This window comes from Cibotium barometz, chromosome 45 (genome assembly GCF_041138505.1).
Source record: "Cibotium barometz isolate CiBa-2024 chromosome 45, ASM4113850v1, whole genome shotgun sequence".
Classification (NCBI taxonomy): Eukaryota; Viridiplantae; Streptophyta; class Polypodiopsida; order Cyatheales; family Cibotiaceae; genus Cibotium; species Cibotium barometz.
In genome coordinates, this window is record NC_141090.1 from 10,681,820 (window position 1) to 10,706,327 (window position 24,508).

General features: G+C 41.5%; 1 protein-coding gene across 2 annotated transcripts; it reads left to right on the forward strand.

Moving 5' to 3' along the window:
* Window positions 1-6,704: 6,704 nt before the first annotated feature.
* Window positions 6,705-18,077, forward strand: LOC147612419 (uncharacterized). 2 transcript variants are annotated; one of them, XR_015263454.1, is made up of 5 exons: window positions 6,705-6,887; window positions 15,612-15,731; window positions 15,908-15,995; window positions 16,370-17,323; window positions 17,424-18,077. XR_015263454.1 is itself a non-coding variant. In XM_086783023.1 (4 exons), the coding sequence occupies exons 2-4, from the start codon at window positions 15,618-15,620 to the stop codon at window positions 16,498-16,500; spliced, it is 333 nt and encodes a 110-aa protein (XP_086639149.1). In that variant the 5' UTR covers window positions 6,752-6,887; window positions 15,612-15,617; the 3' UTR covers window positions 16,501-18,077. The 2 variants fall into 2 exon arrangements, 1 of the variants encoding a protein (XP_086639149.1); XM_086783023.1 differs by having other exon boundaries at window positions 6,752-6,887; window positions 16,370-18,077.
* The last annotated feature ends 6,431 nt before the right edge of the window (window positions 18,078-24,508 follow it).

A 24,508-nucleotide genomic window follows, 5' to 3' on the forward strand; every position in this document is an offset into this window, starting at 1 on the left:
AGTCATTATTGATTTCTACCTCACACATGATGTCACCCTTGTCAGAGGGTTCCTCAATCAACACCTAATTGATTTTAGCCTATGGTGGTTGTGGTGGTAGAACAGGTGGCGGCAAGGACGAAGTATCATGTATCTAGAACATCCCTCTTGGTAAGTATGATGGGTTTGGCTACCCTGCAGCCATAGTGGTTTGCACTGGTGGTGCTGGTATGAGCACAATAAAGTAACTGCCTTACTCCTAATTAAGGGCATTCGGTCGTGGTGTGATTCATTCTACAAAGGGAGCACCATACCAAATCCCTCCGGGGTAGACATGAGCATACCCTAATGCTTCTGTTCCATCCTTGGCTTTTAATTTATCCAATATGGCATTATTGAGCAGTCAAGTTTCCAACTTGCTTACTCCAGGCTCCTGTGTCTTGGTGACTTGAGACTCGCGATTTTGCTACTGACGCCTTGGTATCCTTAGGTTGTGGTAATTTAAGCATGTTGTCTTCATATTCTATTGCCAGCTTACAACATGCACCTAAAGTAGCCGATCGGGCTAATACTAGATAATCATGCATTTTATGATCTCAAACTCCTCTCTGGAAGTAAGGTAACAGCTAATCATCGGTTAGCCTCTCCTGTAGCTTACATTCGAGCAAAGCTTGGTACGAACACATTCTTAAGCCTAGTAAAGTTGACTTTATCACTCTAGGTTTAGGGTTTGATACCATTGATGAGCCTTTCCTTCTAGGAATAGCAAGAAGGCATGGACCATGGTCACATCACGCATTGGCCCACAGGTTTCATAGGTTGACTCAAAGATCTCAATATTTTGGATTAGGTCTCCATCCCCTAAGAACTTTTGTAAAAGTTTAGAAATGGTATGTGGCTTCATTTGGGATGGTCTAGTTTCTAGAGTGGTGCCTAGCTTCCTAACCATTCCTCGGCCCATTTCCACGGCCATATTCAGCAAATCGGCCCTTGTGACCACGTTAAGATTTGCATTGGATCCACAATTTGTCTTTGGAGGTACTCCCCCCCTACCTAGACCTCTTCCTCTTCTTGCATTTTCTCTTCCAAGAAATTCAGGTCTATGGCTAGATCCGGCCAACTCATCATGGCCTGGCTCATTATTAGCAGCCTCAGCTCGCCTCTATTAGATTAAGAGCTCATTATTAGCAGCCTCAGCTCGCCTCTATTAGATTAAGAGCTCCATGCCCTGCAAGAATGTGGGATCATTGATTATTTGTTTTATGTCATCCCTTGTATAAAGGCGATCCTCACCCTCTCCAAATTTCCTAGATAAGTGGTCCCCTTCATTTTGCATATCAAAGCCTTCCTTTGCCCTTGGCTCTTCATTGATGGGTTCTAGATTTGGGATTGCTCCTTGAGTCATACCCATCCCCATACTATCAGTGGCGTTTTTAAATGTTTTTGGTTCCTTGCAACATGTTTGGAAGGGATTTACATTCTCCCTTTCCTTCTGCTCAGCCCTTGTTCTTCGAATATCAATCTTTTGTTTCCTTAAGTGATCCTCACCCTCTCCAAATTCCCTAGATAAGTGGTCCCTTCATTTTGCGTATCAAAGCCTTCCTTTTCCCTTGGCTCTTCATTGATGGGTTCTAGATTTGGGATTGCTCCTTGAGTCATACACATCCCCATACTATCAGTGGCGTTTCTAGATGTTTTTGGTTCCTTGCAACATGTTTGGAAGGGATTTACATTCTCCCTTTCCTTTTGCTCAGCCCTTGTTCTTCGAGTATCAATATTTTGTTTCCTTAAGTTCAATAATCGTAGTCGTCACTCTGCCTCAACCCTCTTCAAGTCGATTTCTATTTCCTGTGATGTAGGGAAGAACACTTGACCTGTCGTCCTGACCTCACTTTCCTTCTCTCTCCTAACCCTGGGAGTTCCATTGATCCTAACAGTGTTAGAAAGCCTGGGACCAAAAGGTTGGGTTGGTAATTTTGGTCTTGTATCTTGTCCGACGCTGGTGGATGGACCTGTACTTGCAAATTTTTCTTCGTATTTTGTATTGGATCTATACTACCTATAGATTGCGCTTCATCTTCTGTGTTGGGTTGGAGACCAAAAAATCCTCTGGCTATATCAAAGATACCACTGGATCTTGTAGGGGAAGATGGTTTTTCTTCCTCTTAAAAACCTTAGAGTCGTAGCCCTTCTTCCATGGACTCTTCACTACTTGTATCAACAGTGGTCAGATTCCTTTGAGCTAAAACACTTAATTGAGTGCTTGCCAAGTGGTCTGAACCAACACTCCTTTGATAGGAAGATCCTGGGTGATTGGATGCACTTTCGTTAGGGGTAAGATCATCTTCAATAAGTTTACTAGACCTCAAGTGCATGGGAATGTGATTTGACAAGCTAAATCACTACCCCAATTAAATTTTCATAGGTTTCTGTTGAGCTGAGTTTTTGGATCGTGAAACTGTAGACTACAATTCACGCCATGAAGCAGCAGGAAATGATTCATGCCGTGAACTCTTTCTGCACTTTCACGTATTAAATAGACACTCAAATTTCAGGTTGATGTCACCTTGATGTGAGCTAGTTGGACTCCAATTACGCAATTAAGGTCCTCCTCTAACTTTAGTCTGACAACCCTAAGTTCGTGAACTAGATCTGTATCTGACAGTTTACGCTGTGAAACCGCAGAGGACGATTCACGGTGTGAAGTAGTAAGCAAGGGTTCACGTCGTGAAACAAGAATTATTTCATGTCGTGAAATGATGCTGTGAAATGTAAATGGTTCACATCGTGAACTCTTTCTGCTAATTCATGGGATAAGATTTCTTCAGATCCATTGTGTTAGAGGTGTCAAGATAAGGTACCTATTTTGGGCAAGGTAATCCCAAATTTTGTGGCACTAAGCGGATGATGGTTCACGCCATGAGTAGCAGGAAACGATTCACGCCGTAAACCATTTTCTACACTTTCACGTGTTTGGCCCCCGCGTCGACTGAATGAATCCTGGAGTGTAATTCACCTATCCAAATGTTCCAGAACGGTTGTGCTAGGAGTAAGGAATGTAATGCAAGTTATAAGCACATCCATTGGCTCCTTATTTTTGTGATTTTTTGTGAATTCTTAAAAAAAACAAAAACAAAGTATTACCTGCTCTTTCTCGATAGCAAGTTCTATGATACAAACATCAAAATTAAAAGAAAAAAACAGTGCAACTTTCCTCTAAGATCGACCAAGTACTCACCCACACACCAAAAACATACAGTTTCTCACCACTCTTCTCTACCAATCAAACCTTATCTATACATTCTCTTCATAATGCACTTTCTGAATGCAAAGGCAATCATGAATCTTGCATAGTGGGAGTTGAAGCTCCAAGAGGATGGAAAAAACAATGTTGTTTTCTCGACAACGGTGCCAAAAATGTTATGGGCTACTGCACCTCCCCCAAGAGAGAACTCTAGCCATTCACAATTGAAAGAAGCAATAGACAACAACCATCATTGGGTACTTACCAATGCTTCGAGCTCACGTCCCTTGAGGTCCCCAAGCTCGCTTTATGAAGCTCCACTTCTCCAAACTCCACCTCTACACTGTCACTGTAGAGTTTCTCGCACGCAACACAAGGTAATCTCTCTCTCACTCTTCCACACATACATGCATAGAAAAGGAACATGTCCTAGAGTATAATTTCACTCACTCTCTCTCATAAGATAAGCAAGAGCTCTCATATCACAAAGGGGGATTGTGTCCTTCAATTATGAGAAAGTGTCATATACAATTGGCCCTTATCCACACTTGGGCGCCTAAAACTTACTAAACGAAGGCCTTGGGTGGCCAATATCTCATACTGTACAACTTTTATAGTGCCTTTTCATGACACTTATTAATGTCCGCAAATGGAGAAGCATATTTGTTAATCCAAAATGGGATTAACAAGAGTCACTAGCAAGGGTTAGAGATCATACCTATGTTTTTGCTTTCCCAAAAGTGCCAGATAGGAGGTGATCAATGTTGGAGTTGAGAACTAAGTGGAGAGGGTCCACCACTTGTGAAGTCTTCATTTAGACAAGACCAATCACATGTTATTACTGTTGTTCAAATAATGAACTAATGTTAAAAGCCAAACATGTTAAGTTCACTTACGGGATCCCAACAGGACTACATCGTCTTCTTTTCAACTCTCCGAGGGTGCTCGAGAATATATACCTGATTAAACACACTACTTCTCCACCACCTAGTACAGAAACATTAAAATTCTCTAACAAAAATATAAAATAATAATAATTTCTCCACCACCTAATGTACTAAAATAACAATATTAGTATTGCGGCATGCTACTACATACCTATACACAAGGCATCATGCCATGCACAGTAAGTGTGTTTGTTGGTCAAGATCCAGGGTGGCATGCATTTGCCCTTTCCACCTTACGAATGCCTTCTCAAAGTGAGTCTTCCTGAAATCTTTAAGGGCATCCATGATACCTACCCCAAAGTCTAGTGTGGCTCTCTCGTGCATGTCGGCCTACAGGGGGCGGGTGAACTCGTCTCCAACTTTGCGTACAATTGTAACTTGTACTTGGTCAATTAGAACCAGTACACATGCTGATGTATCCACACGAAGAATGCTCTGTCGGATGGAGGAATATAGGTGTCCCTCATAGCAAACTTCCCACCAACCAAACTGTCAAGGACTCTACATTTCCTACATTGTAAAAAACTTTAATATGCCGAGAGAGTTAGAGATCTTACTCTCCATTTGGAATATGTGCCCGAGCGAACTCTACTAGCTTGGGAGTAGTGAAGTTGCTAGAATGGTCCACAAAGAATACAAATTTGTTAGCCAATAGGTAATGTCGATAATTCTTGACAGTGTAAACCATGGCCAATCCTTCTCTCTCTGTGGTGGTGTAGTTCACCGCTGCATCAGTTAATTGAAGACTAGCGAAGCAGGCTGGATAGTCCAATTTGAACTCATCAAGCTGAGCTAGTACGCATCCAATACCAAAGTTTGATGCATCAATATGCACATGAAACATGAGTTCCCAATTGCGGGGTCGTAGAATTAGCGCACTAGCCAATGCATGCTTCAGTCAATCATATGCTTCCTAGCATTCGTCAGCCCATTCAAAGACAATGAGTAGCTTGTACAATGGCATGGCGATGTCACAATTGTGAGAGGAGTGCCATGACGATAAGCGTAGCGAGCCTTTTGCAAGGTAGTTAGAGTACTCTAATCATTACAATTCATTTCAAGTAGTGTAATCGTTATATAGTCATTATCTTTTATATTGTCGTCCATTTATCTATGCCAATGAAATATTTTACTGTGGCAGGTGGTTACTCAAGACGTTCACCGATTGAGGGGATGCAATCCTAGATTGCTTTGTTGATACTCCGACCCTTGCTAGAGCATGTAGGATATTTGATCGGCAGTGCTTCAGTGCGGAGAGCAACGAGGTGTGCTTTAGTTTGTGTCTATGTTGACTTTCGTACATTCCTGTGAAGATTTGGGTCAACAGTATTTCATGGGTGACGTCAGTTAGTACACTCAATGATGGGAGTAGCAAAGGGAGGTGGGGGCATCGTCTCCACACGTTCCTCATCCATATCCTTTACCCATCCCAGTACCCATGAGCCCAACAAGCTCAAGTGCCTCGTCATGGCCACCCGGTGTTCCAAGGGGGGCCCATCGAGCTGTCATGCCATGGATGTCCCCCGGGGATTCTTTTACGATACCCTCATCATGGGCACCATGTCTCGAACTTGCAAGGCTGTTATTCCCACCTGCACCTGCACCATCTGGAAGAGCTTCCTACATGCAGCCACCTACCTTCTTCCATCAGCCTGCGGTACCCTTATTGATGTATTTCATCACTTGCTAATGAAAGAAATATATTGTTTTAGATATTATTGTGATGCATTTTTGTACACTCATATTATATTAATGGAATTGTTTTTAGCTTTTGTTGTAATTGTTTAGGTAATTAAATTGACAATAGAGAGAGATGGAGTAAGATGGATAGAGATTGATTAGCAAGAGAGAGTGTGAGTGAAAGAGAGAAAGTTTGAGTGAGACCTTAAAATAGTTATTTTTTATGCTTAGTTATTTCTATGCTTAAAATAGTTATTTTTATTTTTGAGACCTTATAAATAGAGTAGAGACTACCATGTTCTACTACTCTTCTTCTAGGGACACATCCCACCCCACGCTTCCCTTATATCTTCATATTGCAATAGACTGAGCATAAACTCAATTATCATGGGTAATACTATGACATTTGCAAGCATCTTAAGTAAAGCTCTTCAATCTTTCCTACCCCTCTTCTGCAATGCAAAACTTGCAAGCTGTACGCATAAAGTAAAACCCGTCTCCGAGACCCTTTTCATTAGCCAAATTGTATACAGTCAACATATACCCTTAAAAATATAATTTTCTTCTTAAACTTTGCAATCAATACCTTTGAATCTTAAACATGCTGCCCAAACCTAGAGCTCCCCCGCTTGACCGTGAGGGGGAGTGGCAGCTAGTGTGAATTGAGTCAAACAATCATTTGTGTGCACAACCACGATCAAATTCCATTAAGTAGAAGAAAATCCAATACCAAACCTCTCTTGTTGCTTTGAGTAGAAACCATCCTCCATCTTTTCCATGTCAACATAAAACCATCATAGATTTTTGAGTACAACATATACCATCGCTTTCGAATGGCAATGCCTTTCCACGCTGTCCATCGTGATGTTATTTATATTTTCCATGCATGGCATTTCACCACATCTTACTTATGTCCATGCACAAATGCACAGAACCTGCCCTCACAGTTGGCCCTTTGTACGACGATACTACTGCTGCCATAGCGGCCGCCTCGAAGGTTGTTCCACAGTCCCTGTTTTTTTGGCGGCTTCTGCAAGGTACGACTCCTCGCATTCCTCCTTTGTTGTTTTTCTGCACAATAGAGCAGTCCTCCATGTTGTATGTGCTCTGGCATCGCATCACCACCGTCATCATCACCATAATCAACCATGATAACCGTTACCGTCACCATTGAAATTTAGGGTAAACAGTAGACTTAAGAGAGGCCGTGTAGAGCTTTATTGAATGATGAGAAAAAGACTGACTTCGATGACCTTCCTTGGCTGTAAACTTGCAGCCTGAAGATGACCTGATTCTTGACCTTCAAATTCACCTTTGCGTTAGGGATTCCCTTGGCTGTCCTGGCCCTTGAATACTTTCAGCACTTTGTGAGTTATGAGATGACTAAATGCCTAGTCCAGCAGGCGGCCCAAGTAGATAGGAAGGCACATATTTAATGGGTATAAAAAACAAATAAAAGCAGGCTGACCCCTGCAGAACTCCACCGACCAGCATCAAGCATTGGCTAGTTAGTGGCCCTCCATGGGCTCGGCGACTGGCTGGTAAGGTCTTCGCGGCTGGCCGACTGGCTGTCCAGGCCTTCTAGGTCTGCTGGCCGACAGCCAGTCCATGCCCACTAGGGGCTGGCCAGTTGGCCCTTTGCCTCCTAGGGTTGGGTACCACCCTATGCTTTATGCAATCACATGTTCTTCTCAGGCGTCTAGCATTTGACTACACCTGTCATCATATCATTCCAGAGGGTGACTCATAGTATGGATTGGCACTGTTCCATGTGCGGGACTTGCACACTTGACCAAGACCATGTACGGTGTCACAAATACGGAAGCGTGTGCACAGAAAACCTTATCCCATACATAACATCATGGCATCATACATAGCATCTGACAATATCATTATCATACTTTGAAACCACTGAAACAAAAATATGAAAACCAGCACAAAACATAGCACTAGGGGCTGAAGTTGGGCCAGCTCCCCCGTGAGGTATCTTTATTACCAACAGAGTGTTCCAATACAAGAGAATGGGTGCCAGAGAGTAAACACTCTTCAGCCTGGCACCGGATGCATCCAGAATAAGATGAAAACAAATCAAACAATTGCATGAGTCCTCAAACTCAAGCTTCCAAGGGTTCCTCGGGCACAGCCACACTCTAGTACATGATCACACCCTCTAGTAGTGGTGCTGTCACAAATAACCAGCCATAAAAACCTTGACTCTGGCCATTCAAAGGTTCCACCCTTACAGCCACAAGCTTCACGTAGGTTTAGAGATTGTTTGCCTTCAAATCTGTCGCGAAGAACCTTGTTGAATTGGACTGAACAACATTGTTTTCAGCCCACAAACATGCTTTATAGGTCACCCCAAGAGATGAGATGGGTGCCCTAGAGAAGTCAGAAGGGCCGATTGCTTCAAGGGAGAGAAAGAGAAGAACTGCCTTTGCCTGTAGAAGCTGTGGAAGCGAGTGACCAGCTTTAAATCAGCCGTGTCAGTAGTCGACCAGCTCTCCCAATTTGTTTTGCATGCCCCACCAACATCTGTCTCAAGCCCAGGGTGTTCAACCTCCAAAAAACAGCTGGAAAGGGGGGCGCCTAATTGATTTTGGTCCTCCACTCCTAGAATAGCAACTCATGGATCTTTTTTGGTTTGATGGGCTGCCCACCTTGAGTAATGGCCAAGATTTATAAAAAATTGGTCCTCTTGATGTGAACACTTTAAAAACTGTCCACCCAAACTTAAGTGTATGTGAACACTTTATAATTTGTTCGCCCAAATTTAAGTGTATGTGAAGACCTGCACACATAAACCTTAGTATAATAAAATATAAGCTGTAAATTGAGTTTGGGGTTACTTACCACCTGCAAAACACATATGACCACCGCCTCAATCCCAAATAAGTGTGCACACACGCTCCAGGCGTCCCGGGAGCCCATGGACAATCACAAGTAGAAATACCATGCATTGTCGAGGCAGTCAAGACAAGTCATTCATGCATGTCAAAACACATTATGCATAATATTCTGGATTCCATCTCCCAAATTATTCATCTTGTACTGAACCCTTCTCGGGCATCGCCCATACAGGCATAAAGAATGCTCATTGTCACCATTTGGCCACCCAATTGGTCCACCCGTGCTTTCTTATCATGTATATACATTGGATTGGTGTCCATGGTAGTTGTTTATGCCGGGGATTGATGCCACTGATGTGATACTGTGGACTTGGCTTTCCGTTGGGACTTGTGCCTCCGTGTACATGCGCGGAAATGCTTAGTGGATTGGTGTTCCATTGGGTCTGATACCTCGTGTACTTGCCTGGAGCACGTCTAGTTTGGTATAGTCTCATGAACGGGGATTGTCCATACCAATGCTGCATTGCATAGCATCTTTATGTGCTTGCTTGCAATTGAAATTGCATGCTGTTTTCATGCTTGCTTGACCAATGTGTAGTTCCGGGTAAGGGGACGTCCGCTCGCGAACCGTGCGTGTGAAACTGTCTGCTGACATGGTTATGTGGCATGTGACAGGTGGTAAGTATTGGTCATAAACTTGGCCTTAGGAGTTAGCACTAATTTACAAGTGAGTGTGTACACACTTCATTAAGTTTTGGGCGACCAAAACTCACTTATAAATTATGACCAGCCCGGTGTTCACACACACTGATGTCCCGAGGTGGACATAACCCAATGTCCACCGCCCATACCTTATCCCCTTTCTACAAAGGGAGTAACTAGCCATGTGTCCACTCTAGCTTGCTCCACAAAGCACCTGCCTGCCACCTACACTGGACAACGCATCACCTCACTCCTCTTCTCTCTCTAGAGATTGGCGCCTCCTTCATGAGGACTGTTGGGCTGCATTTTTTGCACATTCTCCTTTCCAACTCCATTTCCAAGCTTGTTAAGGTGATTTTCAAGCTTCCAAGAGTGTTTTCGGATGCTAAATGTTCTCTTGTCCTACGTGCTCTCTTGCATGGATGGGTAATGCAATACCAAAGGTCTCCTAGTGTAGCGTTTATGACTAAGGGACCGTCCTTGCATAAATACGAGCAGTGCATCTAGGGTGATAGGTTTAGGGACTCCTCTCCAGATCAAAATGGCCATGTCCAAATCTTCTCCCTCGTACATAACTTGAGAATCTAACTGTTGAGCAAACTCATGTGGTGCACAAAACATGAATATGTGGGACAGCCGTCCCATGGCAAAGAGAAGATGCAGGAAGAAGAGTCCATAGTCTTGAGGGCTAAACTTACTCGTATGTAGGCTCTTCTCCATGCACAACAAGAAGAATTGAATCTCTACCGCCGCGAGGATCCATTGATACATGACCGTTTGAAGGCCAAGAAAGCTGAATCTTATATGGATCATGCAATGGCAATGATTGCTCAAGAGTTGCACATGCAACCGAGGGATGCAGCACGTGCATACTTGGCTTGTACCAAGGATGCCTATGCAGAAAAGGCAACCATCCCACATGTCTTGGAATCCCGACCACAGGTGCCCGAACAAGAACTTATGTTTAAGAGGATGAATCTCCATGCTATGGGAGAGGAACAATTAGTGACTGCACGCCATGCAGGAATACTTTATGTAGCCCGTGAAGGATACAATATTTATGGCAGTGGTCAAAATGTATGTCAAATGCCACTGCCGGTTGAAAATGTGCATGCACAACACATGCAACATGGGCTGCAATTTTCTGTTGGTGCAGGTATTCCGCGTATCTCTCATGCCACTCATGCCTTGGAGTGTGCTCGTGAGGGAGAAGCTATGGCTGAAAATGTATCAATGCATGTTGAGGGGCCAGCCATGCCTCATGCTTACAGGGCACATGTATCTATGCCTTATGCATCACCTTTTGGTCCAAAAATAATGCGAGTCACAAGGGCTGTCCCAATGGACAAACATGGGGGAAAACATGTTGAGATGCAGGCACATGCATCAAAGTCTCGTGACTTCAAAGCCGGAGACAAATCTGTGAAGTTTGACACATATCATGGGGAATATGATGCATCAAAGGCACTTGCTTTTATTGCCCAGTTTGATATTGCTTTCAATGATGAGGATTTCACTCAAAAATCCATGATCCGGCATGTAAGCATGTTCATGAAAGGCACTGTTGTCCATTGGTGGCTCACAGAGAAGCTCTCACCGAATCCTGTTAGATCGTGGGAAGAGTTCAAGGAGAGGTTCTATGCTCAATTCTTGCCTCTCAATGCATTGAATGAGATAACAATGAAGTGGGATTGGGTGAAGCAAAATGAGGGGGAATCGGTAAATGCATATGTACAAAAGTTTTGGAAAGTGCTTTTGGAGGTGTCTCCATTTATGCATGTCACCGAGCGGAAAGAAAGAGAAGGTTTCAATCGGGATTGCAACCCGTGTACAAAGCTGCATATGTACAAAAGTTTTGGAAAGTGCTTTTGGAGGTGTCTCCATTTATGCATGTCACCGAGCGGAAAGAAAGAGAAGGTTTCAATCGGGATTGCAACCCGTGTACAAAGCTGCAGTTGCATATGAGAGCCGTCGTTTGCATGATGCTGAGCTTCATATGGATATCTATGAGAAAGAGCTCTTGGCTGTAATTCATGCCTTAAAGATATGAAAACATTATCTTCTTGGGGCTGAATTTGTAGTCAAGACAGATCATCAAAGCTTGAGATACTTTCTATCTCAAACAAAGCTTTCGGAGAAGCAGATGAGAATGGCAAACTTTCTTTGCATGTTTCATTTTTAGATTGTGCATACTCCGGGAAAGAAAAATGTGGTGGCAGATGCATTATCCAGGAGACCTTATGTGGCTGTAGTTTCAGTGGCCTCTCATGGAGACTTATCTGCTATACGAGATTTGTATCATTTGGATGTTGATTTTTGCCATATATGGACTGATTTGATGGTTGGTCTCTCACATGCCTCTTATCTTATCAACGAGGGTTATCTTATGAAGGATAATTGCCTATGTGTGGTGAAGGATTTGCGTTGAAAGGTTATGGAGGAATGTCATGCTCCACCTTATGCTGGTCATAGAGGTATCATGTCCACTACACGCATGATTGAGAGATATTTCTTTTGGCCAAGCATGCGTAAAGACATTGAGGCATATGTACGTGTATGTATTACTTGCCAAAAGGTGAAATTTGACAGGTAAAAACCTCCAGGTTTGCTTCAGCCATTGCCTATTCCCTCGCAATCTTGGGAAAGTATTACTATGGATTTTATTATGGACTTGCCTAGATCCCCGCATGGGAATGATGCTATTTGGACCATTGTGGACATGTTTAGCAAGCAAGCTCATTTCTTGCCCGTCAAGAAAACCATTAAAGTTGATCATATGGTAAAGCTTTTTCTTGCTAATATTTTCAAACATCATGGTATGCCTAAATCCATTGTGGGGGATAGAGATCCCAGGACTACGAGCCTCTTTTGGAGGGGTTTATTTGATAACATGGGCGCTAAACTTGAGTTTTCATCAGCTTATCATCCCCAAACGAATGGCCAAAGTGAAGCTGCAAATTCAGCCGTGTTGGATTTGTTGAAGTATTATGTGGCAGATCAAAAGACTGCATGGGAGAAGTATCTACCACTTGTTGAGTTTGCCTACAACAATACCAATCATGCCTCCACGGGAAAGGCCCCGTTTGAGATTATTTATGACAGAGTGGTAAGGATGAGATTTTTGCAGCTGATGAGTATGTTCGTGACTTGGATGTAGCCTTTGCTCAGGTACGGACAGCCATTGCAAGGTCACAAGATAAGCATAAAATGGCTGCTGACAAGCATAGAAGGGACATGCAAGTCAAAGAAGGTGATTGGGTTTTGCTGAAATTTGAGAAGGCTAGGCTTCGGAAGAGGCCAAGACGAGAAGGATCATATCCTAAGCTTTCTCCTCGCTATTATGGACCCATACAGGCTTGCTTCACCTAGTCATTGGAAGATTCACAATGCATTTCATGTGAGTCTTTTCCGGAAATATGTCGGGTCAGATTCTGACGAGCCTGTCACCGAAGATCCGCCAGAGATTGATGAGCTTGAGGAGATCCTCCAGCCAGAACAGATTGTCTTTCACAAGGAGCGAAAGCTACCTGCAGGAAAGCTTTCCAAGCGATACCTTGTGAAGTTCAAGAATTATTTGCCCATTGATGCAAAGTGGGTAAATGAGGATTATTTTGTTGACTACCCCCAGTTGTTGCAGGCATACAGGCTTGCTTCACCTAGTCATTGGAAGATTCACAATGCATTTCATGTGAGTCTTTTCCGGAAATATGTCGGGTCAGATTCTGACGAGCCTGTCACCGAAGATCCGCCAGAGATTGATGAGCTTGAGGAGATCCTCCAGCCAGAACAGATTGTCTTTCACAAGGAGCGAAAGCTACCTGCAGGAAAGCTTTCCAAGCGATACCTTGTGAAGTTCAAGAATTATTTGCCCATTGATGCAAAGTGGGTAAATGAGGATTATTTTGTTGACTACCCCCAGTTGTTGCAGGCATATCTTGAGGCTTCTCAGTTGATGACAACTCTTTAGAAGCCCGGGGGGATGTCACCAATTGGCCGACCATTTGGTCCATCTCCAGATTTGTGTCTCGTTCACTTGAGGCGAGGCCGGTGTCTCATGTGAAGGTGCGAGTATTTTTGTATAACATGGACGAGAGCCAGAGTGGTGCCACCCGTGTGTTAGCAGGACGGTGTCGTATGGACGGGAGCCAGACTGGTGCCACCCGTGTATGACCTGGACTGTGTTCTATCCATGGGATTGTCACACCATGGAAGAGTCAGTATTTGTGCCGTGTCTTGCCTATGGGACTATCACTCCATAGGGAGGCTCGTGCCTGGATTTGTGTCTTACCTATGGGACTGTCACTCCATTGGAAGACCGGGATTTATGTTTTCTGTCGTGGTTGTGCTCGACAAATGTTTTGTACTTGTTCCATGAACGGGAGATATGTCCATGATACTGTTTGCACATGCATTTATGTTTTGCATGTTTGGAACTGTTTTCGCATGACTTGTATTTTTGTGTTTGCCTGTTTGACGTGCCACTTACTGAGCAGGGACGCCTGCCAGTGAGTCTTGAAGTTTGCTTTGTCTTCTGACGAGTTTTGTTGCGTGTGAACAGGTGGTAAGTATATTGCAATTGTTTATTTTATAGCTTTCTTTCTAACCTTTAATTTTTTTTATAAGGTTGCAAGTTCACATTCATTAAAGAGTGGGCACTCTCCCAAATATTTAATGATGTCCTTGGTAGGGTGGGCACCCATTATGGGCACGCACGTATGGGTCAAGGTGGGGAGGGAAACCCCTCACTTAATCTCATGTGTGGGGGTGGGTGCATGGCCACCTACCTTGAGATTTTTGGAACTGGCTGCCTCCATGCAACTGTGTGGGCCGGCCAGCTGCTTATCATGCACCCTCTTCCATCGCTTAGGAGTGAACCTCCTCTTGCATATATTCAGCTGCGCACAGTTTTCCATGGCCTGCTGTCAGACAACTGCACGCTGGTGGACTGCACACAAGCCATCTCTCCGCTTGCCCTCAGGTTGCTGCACGCTGGTGGGCTGCGCTCTCTACACAGGCGGCTGCGCCTCCACATTGGGTTGTCAAAACTGTTCCAATTGGTCCACACTGGCCCTTGGATCTTGCCTAAAAGGCAGCTCCAAGGGAGATCCTTGTCCATGTGCATCCTGCTCAAGGCATGCATGTGACAAGAGTCATTAAAAATAACCTCCTTATTCTCCTCTATCAATGTCTTGCCTTAAGCTTTCAATTGCAAAGATTATATGCTTACATGGTGCTTTCATCCGTTCTTATGCATGTACATTTACATGATTTTACAATTCCATAAGATTTCTTGGAAGGACAGTTAGAGTTTTCATCTTTATGTTTTGAAAACTATGACCCCAACAGCCTCAGATTTTCAAAGCAAGAAAGAAGATAACCTAACGATATCATCACAGCCCCCCAAAATTTGATCTTTTGTAGAGGCTAAAAGCCCATAAGGAGAACATAAGTTTCAGTTGTCATGAAGGGGGATATTCAAAGAGGCATTGCCCCAACCTCCACTATACCACTTACGTCGCATAGCACCTACCATTGTTGCTCTGGGTGTTTCAATTCAGCAGGAGGAAGTTCAGAAGGTGGATTCATTATGGATACTCTCCAATGCTTTGGCCAAGTGCAGTGAGTCAAGAAATCGATAGTTAGTATGACAGATTTGATCTGTCCCACTGTAGTACAGGCCCTAGTTGCAAGTAACACCCATTGCAGTTGACGGTTTGACAGGTGTTTTCTTAGGCACTGTTTGTTACACAAATAAGTCCAAAATATATAAACCTCAAGATGTATGGTTGGTTAGATTCTTTGCATAATATGGTGGCACATTCGCTTGCACAAGATGGCGTTTTAGGCATTAGATTCATGCATCAGTCAGTAAGGGCTAAAGCTGACACAAACTTTCCATCCTGTTGATCGTTCAACTTTGAGTTCACATGCTGGAAATGATTTGTTCTGTCCTATTTCTCTGTAATTTTAGATCTAGCTGTACACGTCATAGATGTGCCTATCTGTTGGTTTCTACCTTTTACAATGGGCCTCAATCCATGGTGTGCCAATGGTTAGCAATGAAAATTTATGTAACGGATCTGGTAATATTGGATGTGTAACATTTGCATGCCCATCAGCAAGAGTTCTTATTCCTAGTAGTGTTTCTGGTAATAGTACACTTCAAAGAAAGCGCGTCTTTAATCTAAAAGAGACTAACATGTTATATAGGTAGCTATGGACTTTTGTCCGTCTTGTGGCAATCTGCTCCTGGTGGAACATGCTGCACTGGGTAGAAGCCTCCGGTTCTTCTGTCCCACTTGCCCATATGTCTTTCCTATTGAACGCAAGGTATGCTGATAAGCCTGTTTGTCTCTTAAAGCTTAAAAGGAAAACCTTTTTAAAAGTCAACTTACTGATTTTTATACTTTTGTGTTTTTTGTTCTTGTTTTTTTGTTTGTTTGTTTGTTTGTTTGTTTTTTTTTGGGGGGGCGGGGGGGGGGGGGGGGGGGGGGTTCAATTTACAGATAACCAACAAGCTTCAACTCAGTAAGAAGGAAGTTGATGATGTTCTCGGTGGAGAGGAAGCATGGAAAAATGTTGATCGCACTGAAAGTAAGCCAGCTTGTGCCAAGTTTTTCGCAAAGACTTGTTTGTTTATTTTAGTTGCGGTCTACTTTTTGGTTACTCTGTTTCAAGCCTTTTTAATATTCTCACAAACAAAGATTGTTGTATAACAATTTAAGAATGTCCAAGTGAAAACCAGAAATAATGCTGGTTTTCGCAGGATTTCATTGCTAGTATGACGCCCTTTTAAGTATGAATTGATTGAGCTGCAGCCAGGGATCAACCTGGTTCCTGCTTGTTGGCAGGCCTTGTCAATACGGCTTGGGCTAGAGCGGACTGGCATGTCACTTCAGGACTGCTAGTGATTTGGAGCTTAGAATGTGGTATAATCTTGGCTAATGCAGTTCCATTTGCTGGTGCAGCTGTTTGTCCCAAGTGTACCTTCCGTCAAGCCTATTTCATGCAGATTCAGATTAGATCTGCTGATGAGCCCATGTCGACATTTTATAAATGTTGCAATTACAATTGCCAGTTTCAGTGGAGAGATGGCTGAAAAGGGCACTTTTGCTGCTGAGCTGCAGTTCTTTTTATCAGAGTTTTAGTTTAAACAATGTCTGCCAGTATTTGAATGAGAGCAAATGGTGGAATGATTTTGTTTTAAAATGAGATTTTTTTTAAAACGTGTTTTATGTCAAAAATCAATTTGTTTTCTAATACACTTGCTTTGCCAAACTAGAGTTGATTCATTAGTGTTATTCTTGTTTTGATGAAAAGTAAATCTGGGTACCAAGCTACCTTAGACAAGGGCACACACCTGAACATAGACACAGTTCAAAGCTATGTTGATGAGGTTATCTGTAGCACCTTCTTGTTACTTGGCCAGCATAACAGTGATTTTTCAAATGCTGCGAGCACACACACCCACTTGGCATGGCCTGAGGCATATAAAAAACAATAAGGTTTTAGTGCTAATGGGCTTTACTTTCTCTTGACTTATAAAATCGCAACTCTTATTTCACCTCATTGTAAGGTTTTGAGAAGGGGAGCAATGATGTCTGGGACACCATCGCTGCAGGAAGGAGGTGGTATATTTGTTTCAGTTTCAAAAACAAGCTTGTAAACTCAAAGCCCCGTGGCTTTTCCATTTGGGTGCAGAAGAAGGGGAAGAAGGTGAGCGTCACTGGAACTCAAAACGGAGCTGTGAAGGTCACAGCTATGGTCCTACTGCCTGGCAAACAACCACCACTGTACTGCCATTAGTGGTGGTGCTGCTGCTACTAATGGCCAGAAGCTTCTGTGCTGGGCAAACTCTTCTGCCTTCGGCCTGTTCTTCCTACCCTCCCTCCCTAATTTCTGACTCGTAAAGCAAACACCAGGTATATGGATCAAGACTAATACTCCGCCTATCGTAAGATGGTGTTGCATGATGATGAGGATGAGCTCATGCTGTTGATGATGAGTATGGAGTCTTTACAGATCGCAAAGGATCTCGACTAGTAAGTAAGCACAGGCTTCCACCATGAGGACGATGCCGATACAGTCATAAACAGAGTTTTTGCCGAGGAGCAGCAGCAAGTGTGTGCATGCTTCCACCATGAGGATGATGCTGTCACAGTCATCAACTGATAGAGTTTTTGCCTGCTTCCAGATACTACTGTCGTATGAAACTAATGGAAGTAGGTTTTGCTGGTATGCATTGCTAGTTATGAAGCCACGGCTAAACAAATAGCCTGCACATTGGCCTCGGTCCACAGCTTAAGGATGCTTAAGGGGCTGCACCAAGAGGAGTAATTACTCAGCAATGCTACAAGCGAGGTCAGAATGCTGGCTGGTGCTTGTGCATAGCAAGGCTTGTTGGTGACAATATTGCCATATTGAAGCCAATGTACAGGCTTCTGTGCCTGTGGTTAGGCATTGGTGTACCAGGCTCCCATGGAAGGCTATTGCCATGGGAAGCATCATGTTGCTTTTAACTATGTGAACTCTGAGTTGGGTCTTGTTACTTATCGTGATTGTAGCTTCCAGCTCATGTGCTTGGCTAGGAAGGCATCATACATGGCTCTTGTCTCTTAGAGGTACATCTAATTTGGGAGGTGCTTTATTTCTTCACAGTAGTGGATTTACTATTTTTGGATTGCTGTTTTGATGGAATCTTACTCGTAGTAGTGCCTGCTGCCAAAGGCAACAAATTCGGAGTGCCTACTGTGTTTTCATCATGTATAATAGAGAAGGGACATTTCCCAGGTGTCAAAAAATAAAACGACCTTCAACCCAAATGGTGAAAAACCTTCCTTTATCAAAGTTGGAGTTTTTTAAAACCTGATTTTGAATAATTTGAAGTTTTGTTGTAACTGAAACCCTACAAAATCCAAAAAAATTGATACCTTCAAATCTTAAATGTGCAGGTATTATTCAAATTTTAGTAGTGCAAGATACGTTAAACCTTGGGTTTTTGCACAAGTTTCCCCTCGAAAACATGTTATTTGTGCTTTTTTCACCTGCCTGCCTTTTGACTTATCTCCACATGGCAAATTGAGTTCGGGTGGTTTCAATATTCACTGATCTTTACAGTCTCACAAAAACCGGGGTTCGAATCGCCCATTGGCCAAAATTGGGATGAGATGTAGGTGCAACCTACCGCATCTCTGTTGCTACTGGGCAGCATGTGCCATCTCATAGTAAGCATGTGCCATCTCGGCTACTACGAGTTGTTCCTATCTAATGGTCACACACAATATTTAGTGATCTTTCAAAAATCAAAGTGGACTAGCTTTTCATATTTTGTAGTTCAAAAGTGTGCTTGTGTAAATACCTCTCTCTCACCATGGTAGTATTTTTGCATATAAAACTCATTTTTTTAATAATCCTTTAGCCATTAAAGGGCCTTAATAGGCAATCTCCCAATCTCAAGCAGTATGGGATCTGTTGTTGAACTAAAGGAAGTTTTTCTTTTGGATCCATTCTATATTCGTCCTTGTGGCAAATGATGTGCTACCTTCATATATCTCTATTCAAAAGGAGTAGTACTAGTAGAAACAAGGTGTCGCTGACACTTGATCCTTGTTGGGTTGCAAGAAATTTCAAATGTATAACATATCCTTTTGTCAAAGGGCCAACTTCAGCATTGCATACTTTGTGGCCCTTTACGATTAGGCATGACTTCTATTCCCAAACTGTCCACCACCTCCATTGCCTTATCTTGGGGAGTGGTACAGAAGTCCCATTGTGTGAATCTTGATCTTGCATTTACCAAGCATAGAATCATTATAGTACATCCATAAGCTTTTTAACATCTTCCATTAAGTGGTGTCATGAGAACTACAATATCTATGCACAATATGGGGGTGAATGTCCACCCAACAAAGGTCCTTGGATACCCTCTTTGGCATACATAATAACGACTCAGTGTCAAATCATGTGAAGGCAAAACATGGGAGAGAATACCCATATGTGAGCCAATATAAGGGCACTTTGATTTTTTTAAACTTTTTTTGCACCAAAGGTAACCAAATCATGGGTTTCATAAAAGGTTAAAATCAAGATTGTTTGGATTGATTTATCCCAAGTAAAAAGGTTGTTGAAATAGTAATATGAGCATTTTTGCTTTTGTTCAATCTCAATGCTCTCTTCAACCTACAAACTCAGCTTGGACCATTGTATTCATGAAAAACATTTTTTACAACAAATACAAAAACCTTATGTATGCAAGATTTCTTTTTTCTTTTAACTACGAAAAAAAATCAACATTTTTTCCCACAATTTGAAAACCTTCAAATGCAAAAATATACCTTAAAAAATTGTTAGTATTTAAGAGATTTTTTTACATGCAAATAATGTGGAATGAAATATGTATATTAAAGAGAATTTTTTACATGCAAATAATGTGGAATGAAATATGTATATTAAAGAGAAATTTATACAACACTTACAAGATCAAGGTTGCATAAAAAGAGCTAAGCAACCAAATATTTTTTTAATGCCATATATACACTACAATGGAAGGCATTTTAGCTTTGTCTAATCTATCAAAGAAACATCTGTCCCATGAGAAGAGTACATGTATCGATCTACAAATAGAATAGGTGTATATCAAAGGAATGGTATGTTTAAAAGGAATGGTATGCTTGTCCTAAAAGGAAAGCTATGTATCAATATATCAAAGGAAGGGTATTTTATCCAAAAAGGAAGGTTTTGTGTATCAACCTATCAAAGCAAGGGCACTTATGTTCCACAAGAAGAGTACACATACTGATCTATGAAAAGAGTATATGCATTAACCCATCTAAAGAATACGTACGTCTTAGAAGAAAAAATACATGTATCGATCTATGAAAGGGAGCGTATGTCAACTAAAAGAGAAAGACAGCAAGTATCAGCCTACTTTTACGGAAGCGTGCGTTGGCTTCCACATGAAAAGTACACATGGCAATTTACACTACATATGCTCCGGTATATGATTCTTATATGTGTGTATGTAGTAGGTAGATGTTTGCTAGCTTGGTTTATATGTGGATATGTAGATAATCCATGCATATACCTAATGGAGAATTTCCCCATTATATGTGGATATGTAGATAATCCATGCATATACCTAATGGAGAATTTCCCCATTATATGTATATGAATTTACTCTTGTTGGTATTTTTTTCTCGAGTGCAATCTTTATCATATGCTTGAGCATGAATAGAACTCGAACATTTTGAAAAGCTTTGCAATGTGGAGCTTTGTAGTGGAATGGCCATCCTACCCAAATCTAGGGGTTGGTTGGGTTTACATGCCTGCTTTCAAGCACAAAGAATGGAATAATCGAATTCATCGAATCATGCAACATAAATATTTCCACCTCCTAGAACTTCAATCGTAATGGAATGCCTTGTACCAAGTATTCCAATATCATAATATTTAAGGAAGAAGCATGTTGTGGATCGTTTGGTTGCTAGATGTTTGAATGATTTGTTCTCTTCTAACCTTATGCATAATTGAAATGTTGCCCTCTTGTATAAAATCTTCATACAAAATTCATCCAAATAGTCCTGTTATGAATGTTAATGCTGGTGAATGAAATTTGTATTGGTTACCTTCATGGGTTTGCCTCTTCTGAGGGATCCAATGCCATCTCTATCATACATTTTTCAGAAGCCTGTGTTGGTGCTTTGCTTTGCCTCTAGGCCAGGTTAGTCGCTCTATGATGACTAGCTAGAGAGAGAGAGAGAGAGAGAGAGAGAGAGAGAGAGAGAGAGAGAGAGAGAAGGGCCATTACAAACAAAAGTAAATTTATTTTTTAACAAATCTTGAAGAAAAAAAAATGAGTCTACGCTTCCAAACAAGTGGTGAGTTGTGATGGTACTTTGCAAAAGTACACCAATATGCATAGCACTATGATACCATTATCCGCTACTACATGCCAAACGATATACAATAAACAAAGGGTTCCACCGCCATAAGGTTCCTCTTGGGACCTTTTTGCGGAGCATTTAGTAGCAAGCTTCTTTTTTTTTGGCAAGATTTGGCTCCATGGGGTTTTGCTTATGTGGACTACTCTAATGATGTGGCAATTGACTTGTCCATGTCAATATGTAACAAATCCATGTCACCATGTAACATGGCATGGACATACATACGTACATACATCATGGAGATACATACATCATGGACATACAAGCTATCATGTGTACCATGGACATACATGTATCATCCACATGATGGATATGCATGATGTCATACATCATGGCCTTGGATGGTCCATATGGTCCATATATATGGTCTTCTTCCGGTGTGCCTGTATAATCCATGTGGTCCACATATGGTCAGAATGCGTTTCGATATACTTCTTCCCATGGTGTCTTTTGATTGCATGGTCCATGTGGTCTCTGTACATGGTTAGAACGGGCTGACCAAGGTCTTTACATGCTTGTTTTCGTTTCAGTGTGGTTTGTACAGTGTATATGTTTTGTACATGGTTAGGATGGAGTGAATGGTGCGATCTTCTCACAGTGTGCCCTGCATGGCAGTTCATGTGGTCTATATATGGTTGAAATGGATTTCCCACCAAGATCTTTACATTCAGTATCGTCTCAGTGTGCTCTATACGATCCATGTGATCTACATATGATTGGAATAGACTCTATGTGATCTCTAGATGCTTGGTCTTTTCACAGTGTGCTTTACATGGTCCATGCGGTCTCTATACATGGTTAGAATGGAGTTCCCGAGATCTTTACGTCCTTTCTATCGTCCCAAGGTGGTCTGTAAGATCTATGTGTCCCATACATGAGCAGAATGGGCTCTATGTGATATCTATATGCTCTCTTGTCACGAGGTGCAATACATGGTCCATGTGGTCTATACATGGTCACAAAACGGATTGCCCAAGATATTTACATGCCAAAAAAAACATGAGATTTTTTATATTTTGAGCCAAATTAGAAAGGGAGTTATACATGCTCTCTTTAAGGTTTAATCTTTTAAATAAAATTCAATTGTACATAATTGGCAACTTGCTTAAATTTTTTCACTGATCATTTACATCACAACTCATGGACAATTTAACTCATTCTAGAGTAAGTTGAACATATCTTTTTGTGAATCCTACTATTAGGCAATGTGAAAATTGAAATGATTATTATTTATTTATTTTATTTACATATGTATGTTTAGTAGAAACATTATTAAAGTAAATAAGACGTATAAAATTCATTTATTTATTACTATTTTAATCATTCAAAGGTCCCAAATTTCTATAATTTATGAATCATGTCAATCTTTTCAAAGATTAAGTGCAATTTTGTACACATTTTAAAATTATTTTAAAAAAAGGCGGTTACAAAGTATGCACATATTTTTAAAATCAATCAAAGAGAAGTGTCAAATATTTACACTGAAAATAGAATATTCCCTATAGTTCTTAAATGTGCGAAATAATACCCATTTTTCTCACAAGTGTTGAAAATAACGACACCTTAGTTGTTTAATTATTTTTGGGTGTGAATTATCTCTAGGAGCCACTTGCATTTTTAAATGTAACTTTGGGTTGAAATGTTGAATTTTGTTAAGAGCTTGTTGCAAAACCTCCAGTGTTTGGGGAATGTAGCTTTAGGTTGGAATTTTAAATTTTGTTGCAAAACCTCAAGTGTTGTTCTTCAACTTGTCATGTAAACCAAGAATCAAGATGTTATCTAAAACTATTGGGAACATTTTGATCAATAGGATCCTTGAAATTGACCATCCTCTAGAAGGCGCTTGGTGATTCGAAATATCAAAGGGCATGACAATGAATTCGTAGAATCGTCAAGATGTTAAAAAAGGTGCCTTAGGAGAGTAGCTTGGAACCCACCCTCTAGAGGCCTTCTCCAACAAGAAAAAGTATGACTTTTTTAAAATTGAGTGGAATTTATATTAAACCTCACGATAGGAGAGGAGAGGTGGGTAAAGCATAAACACTCTAATGACCTCCTATCTCCTTGACACTAATCTATATGAGTAACTTAAGTCATACACATATGGCCTCTTATCTCTAATCTATGAGTAATTTAAGTTATACACATATAGGGTTGAATAAAAGGGAAGTACAAGGTTCGAATCCAGCTTTCTAGCTTTCTCAACCAATGAAGGACTATGAGGCACTGTCTCCATGACATTTCATTTCGCAAAAATCTGCAAGTTTTTTAATCACAGCACAGGTAGCTCTTATGGGCTTTTTTGCTTTTTAATGCAAGTGGACGAGAAAAAGCAAGCGACAACGGACGTGCTTTTCCAATACTCGTTTGTGATGACTTGCATTGGAGAGGGTGTACGACCAACCCAATTGTAAATGCATCTCATGAAGGTTAGGGATGCTTTCTGCTTGCTTTTTTTTTGGGGGGCGTTTTCTAGCTTTTTGGTTGCTTTTGTTGGTGCTTCTTTTCTCCTTTGTGATTAGGTTGCACTGGTCAATACCTTGATGCATATAAAAAATTGGGTGTGATGATCTACTTTTTCCTTTTTGATTAGGTTGGACTCGGATGAGGTTTTATTTGACCCACAAAACTTGGGTGTGATGATCTATCTTATCAGAAAGAGTTTTTTGGGTTGCTTTGTCCATGCAATCAAGTCCCTTCCTTGTGACTAGGGTCATGGTACAGGTGTAGGGGATATGTCACGTAGTTGGGTAGATATGCTTATCAATACTGCTAATGCAAAACCACTTTAACCAAACAAAACCCACTTAACCAAAGAGAAGCCAATTGGCATGGTTATATATCATTGGTCAAAAATCGTGTACAAGGTCTAAAATGGTTGTTTGGGGTCCCAAACTAGAGATAGTGTTTTGAATTTTTAAGTCCACATGGTACAGGTGTAGGTGTAGGGGATATGTCAGGTAATTGGGTGATATGCTTATCAATACTACTAATGCAAAACCACTTTTAACCAAACAAATCCCACTAACCAAAGAGAAGCCAATTGTCATGGTTATATCATTGGTCAAAAATCATGTACAAGGTCTAAAGTGTTGGTTTGGGGTCCCAAACTAGAGATAAGTGTGTTGAATTGTCCACATGCTTTTCGATTTCTTGTTAACATTA

Coding starts and splice junctions, on each gene's coding strand:
- LOC147612419 (XM_086783023.1), top strand. CDS start 15,618: ATGGACTTTTGTCCGTCTTGTGGCAATCTGCTCCTGGTGGAACATGCT. Junction 15,732..15,907: donor TCTTTCCTATTGAACGCAAG/GTATGCTGATAA, acceptor TTCAATTTACAG/ATAACCAACAAGCTTCAACT. Junction 15,996..16,369: donor AAATGTTGATCGCACTGAAA/GTAAGCCAGCTT, acceptor TTGCTGGTGCAG/CTGTTTGTCCCAAGTGTACC.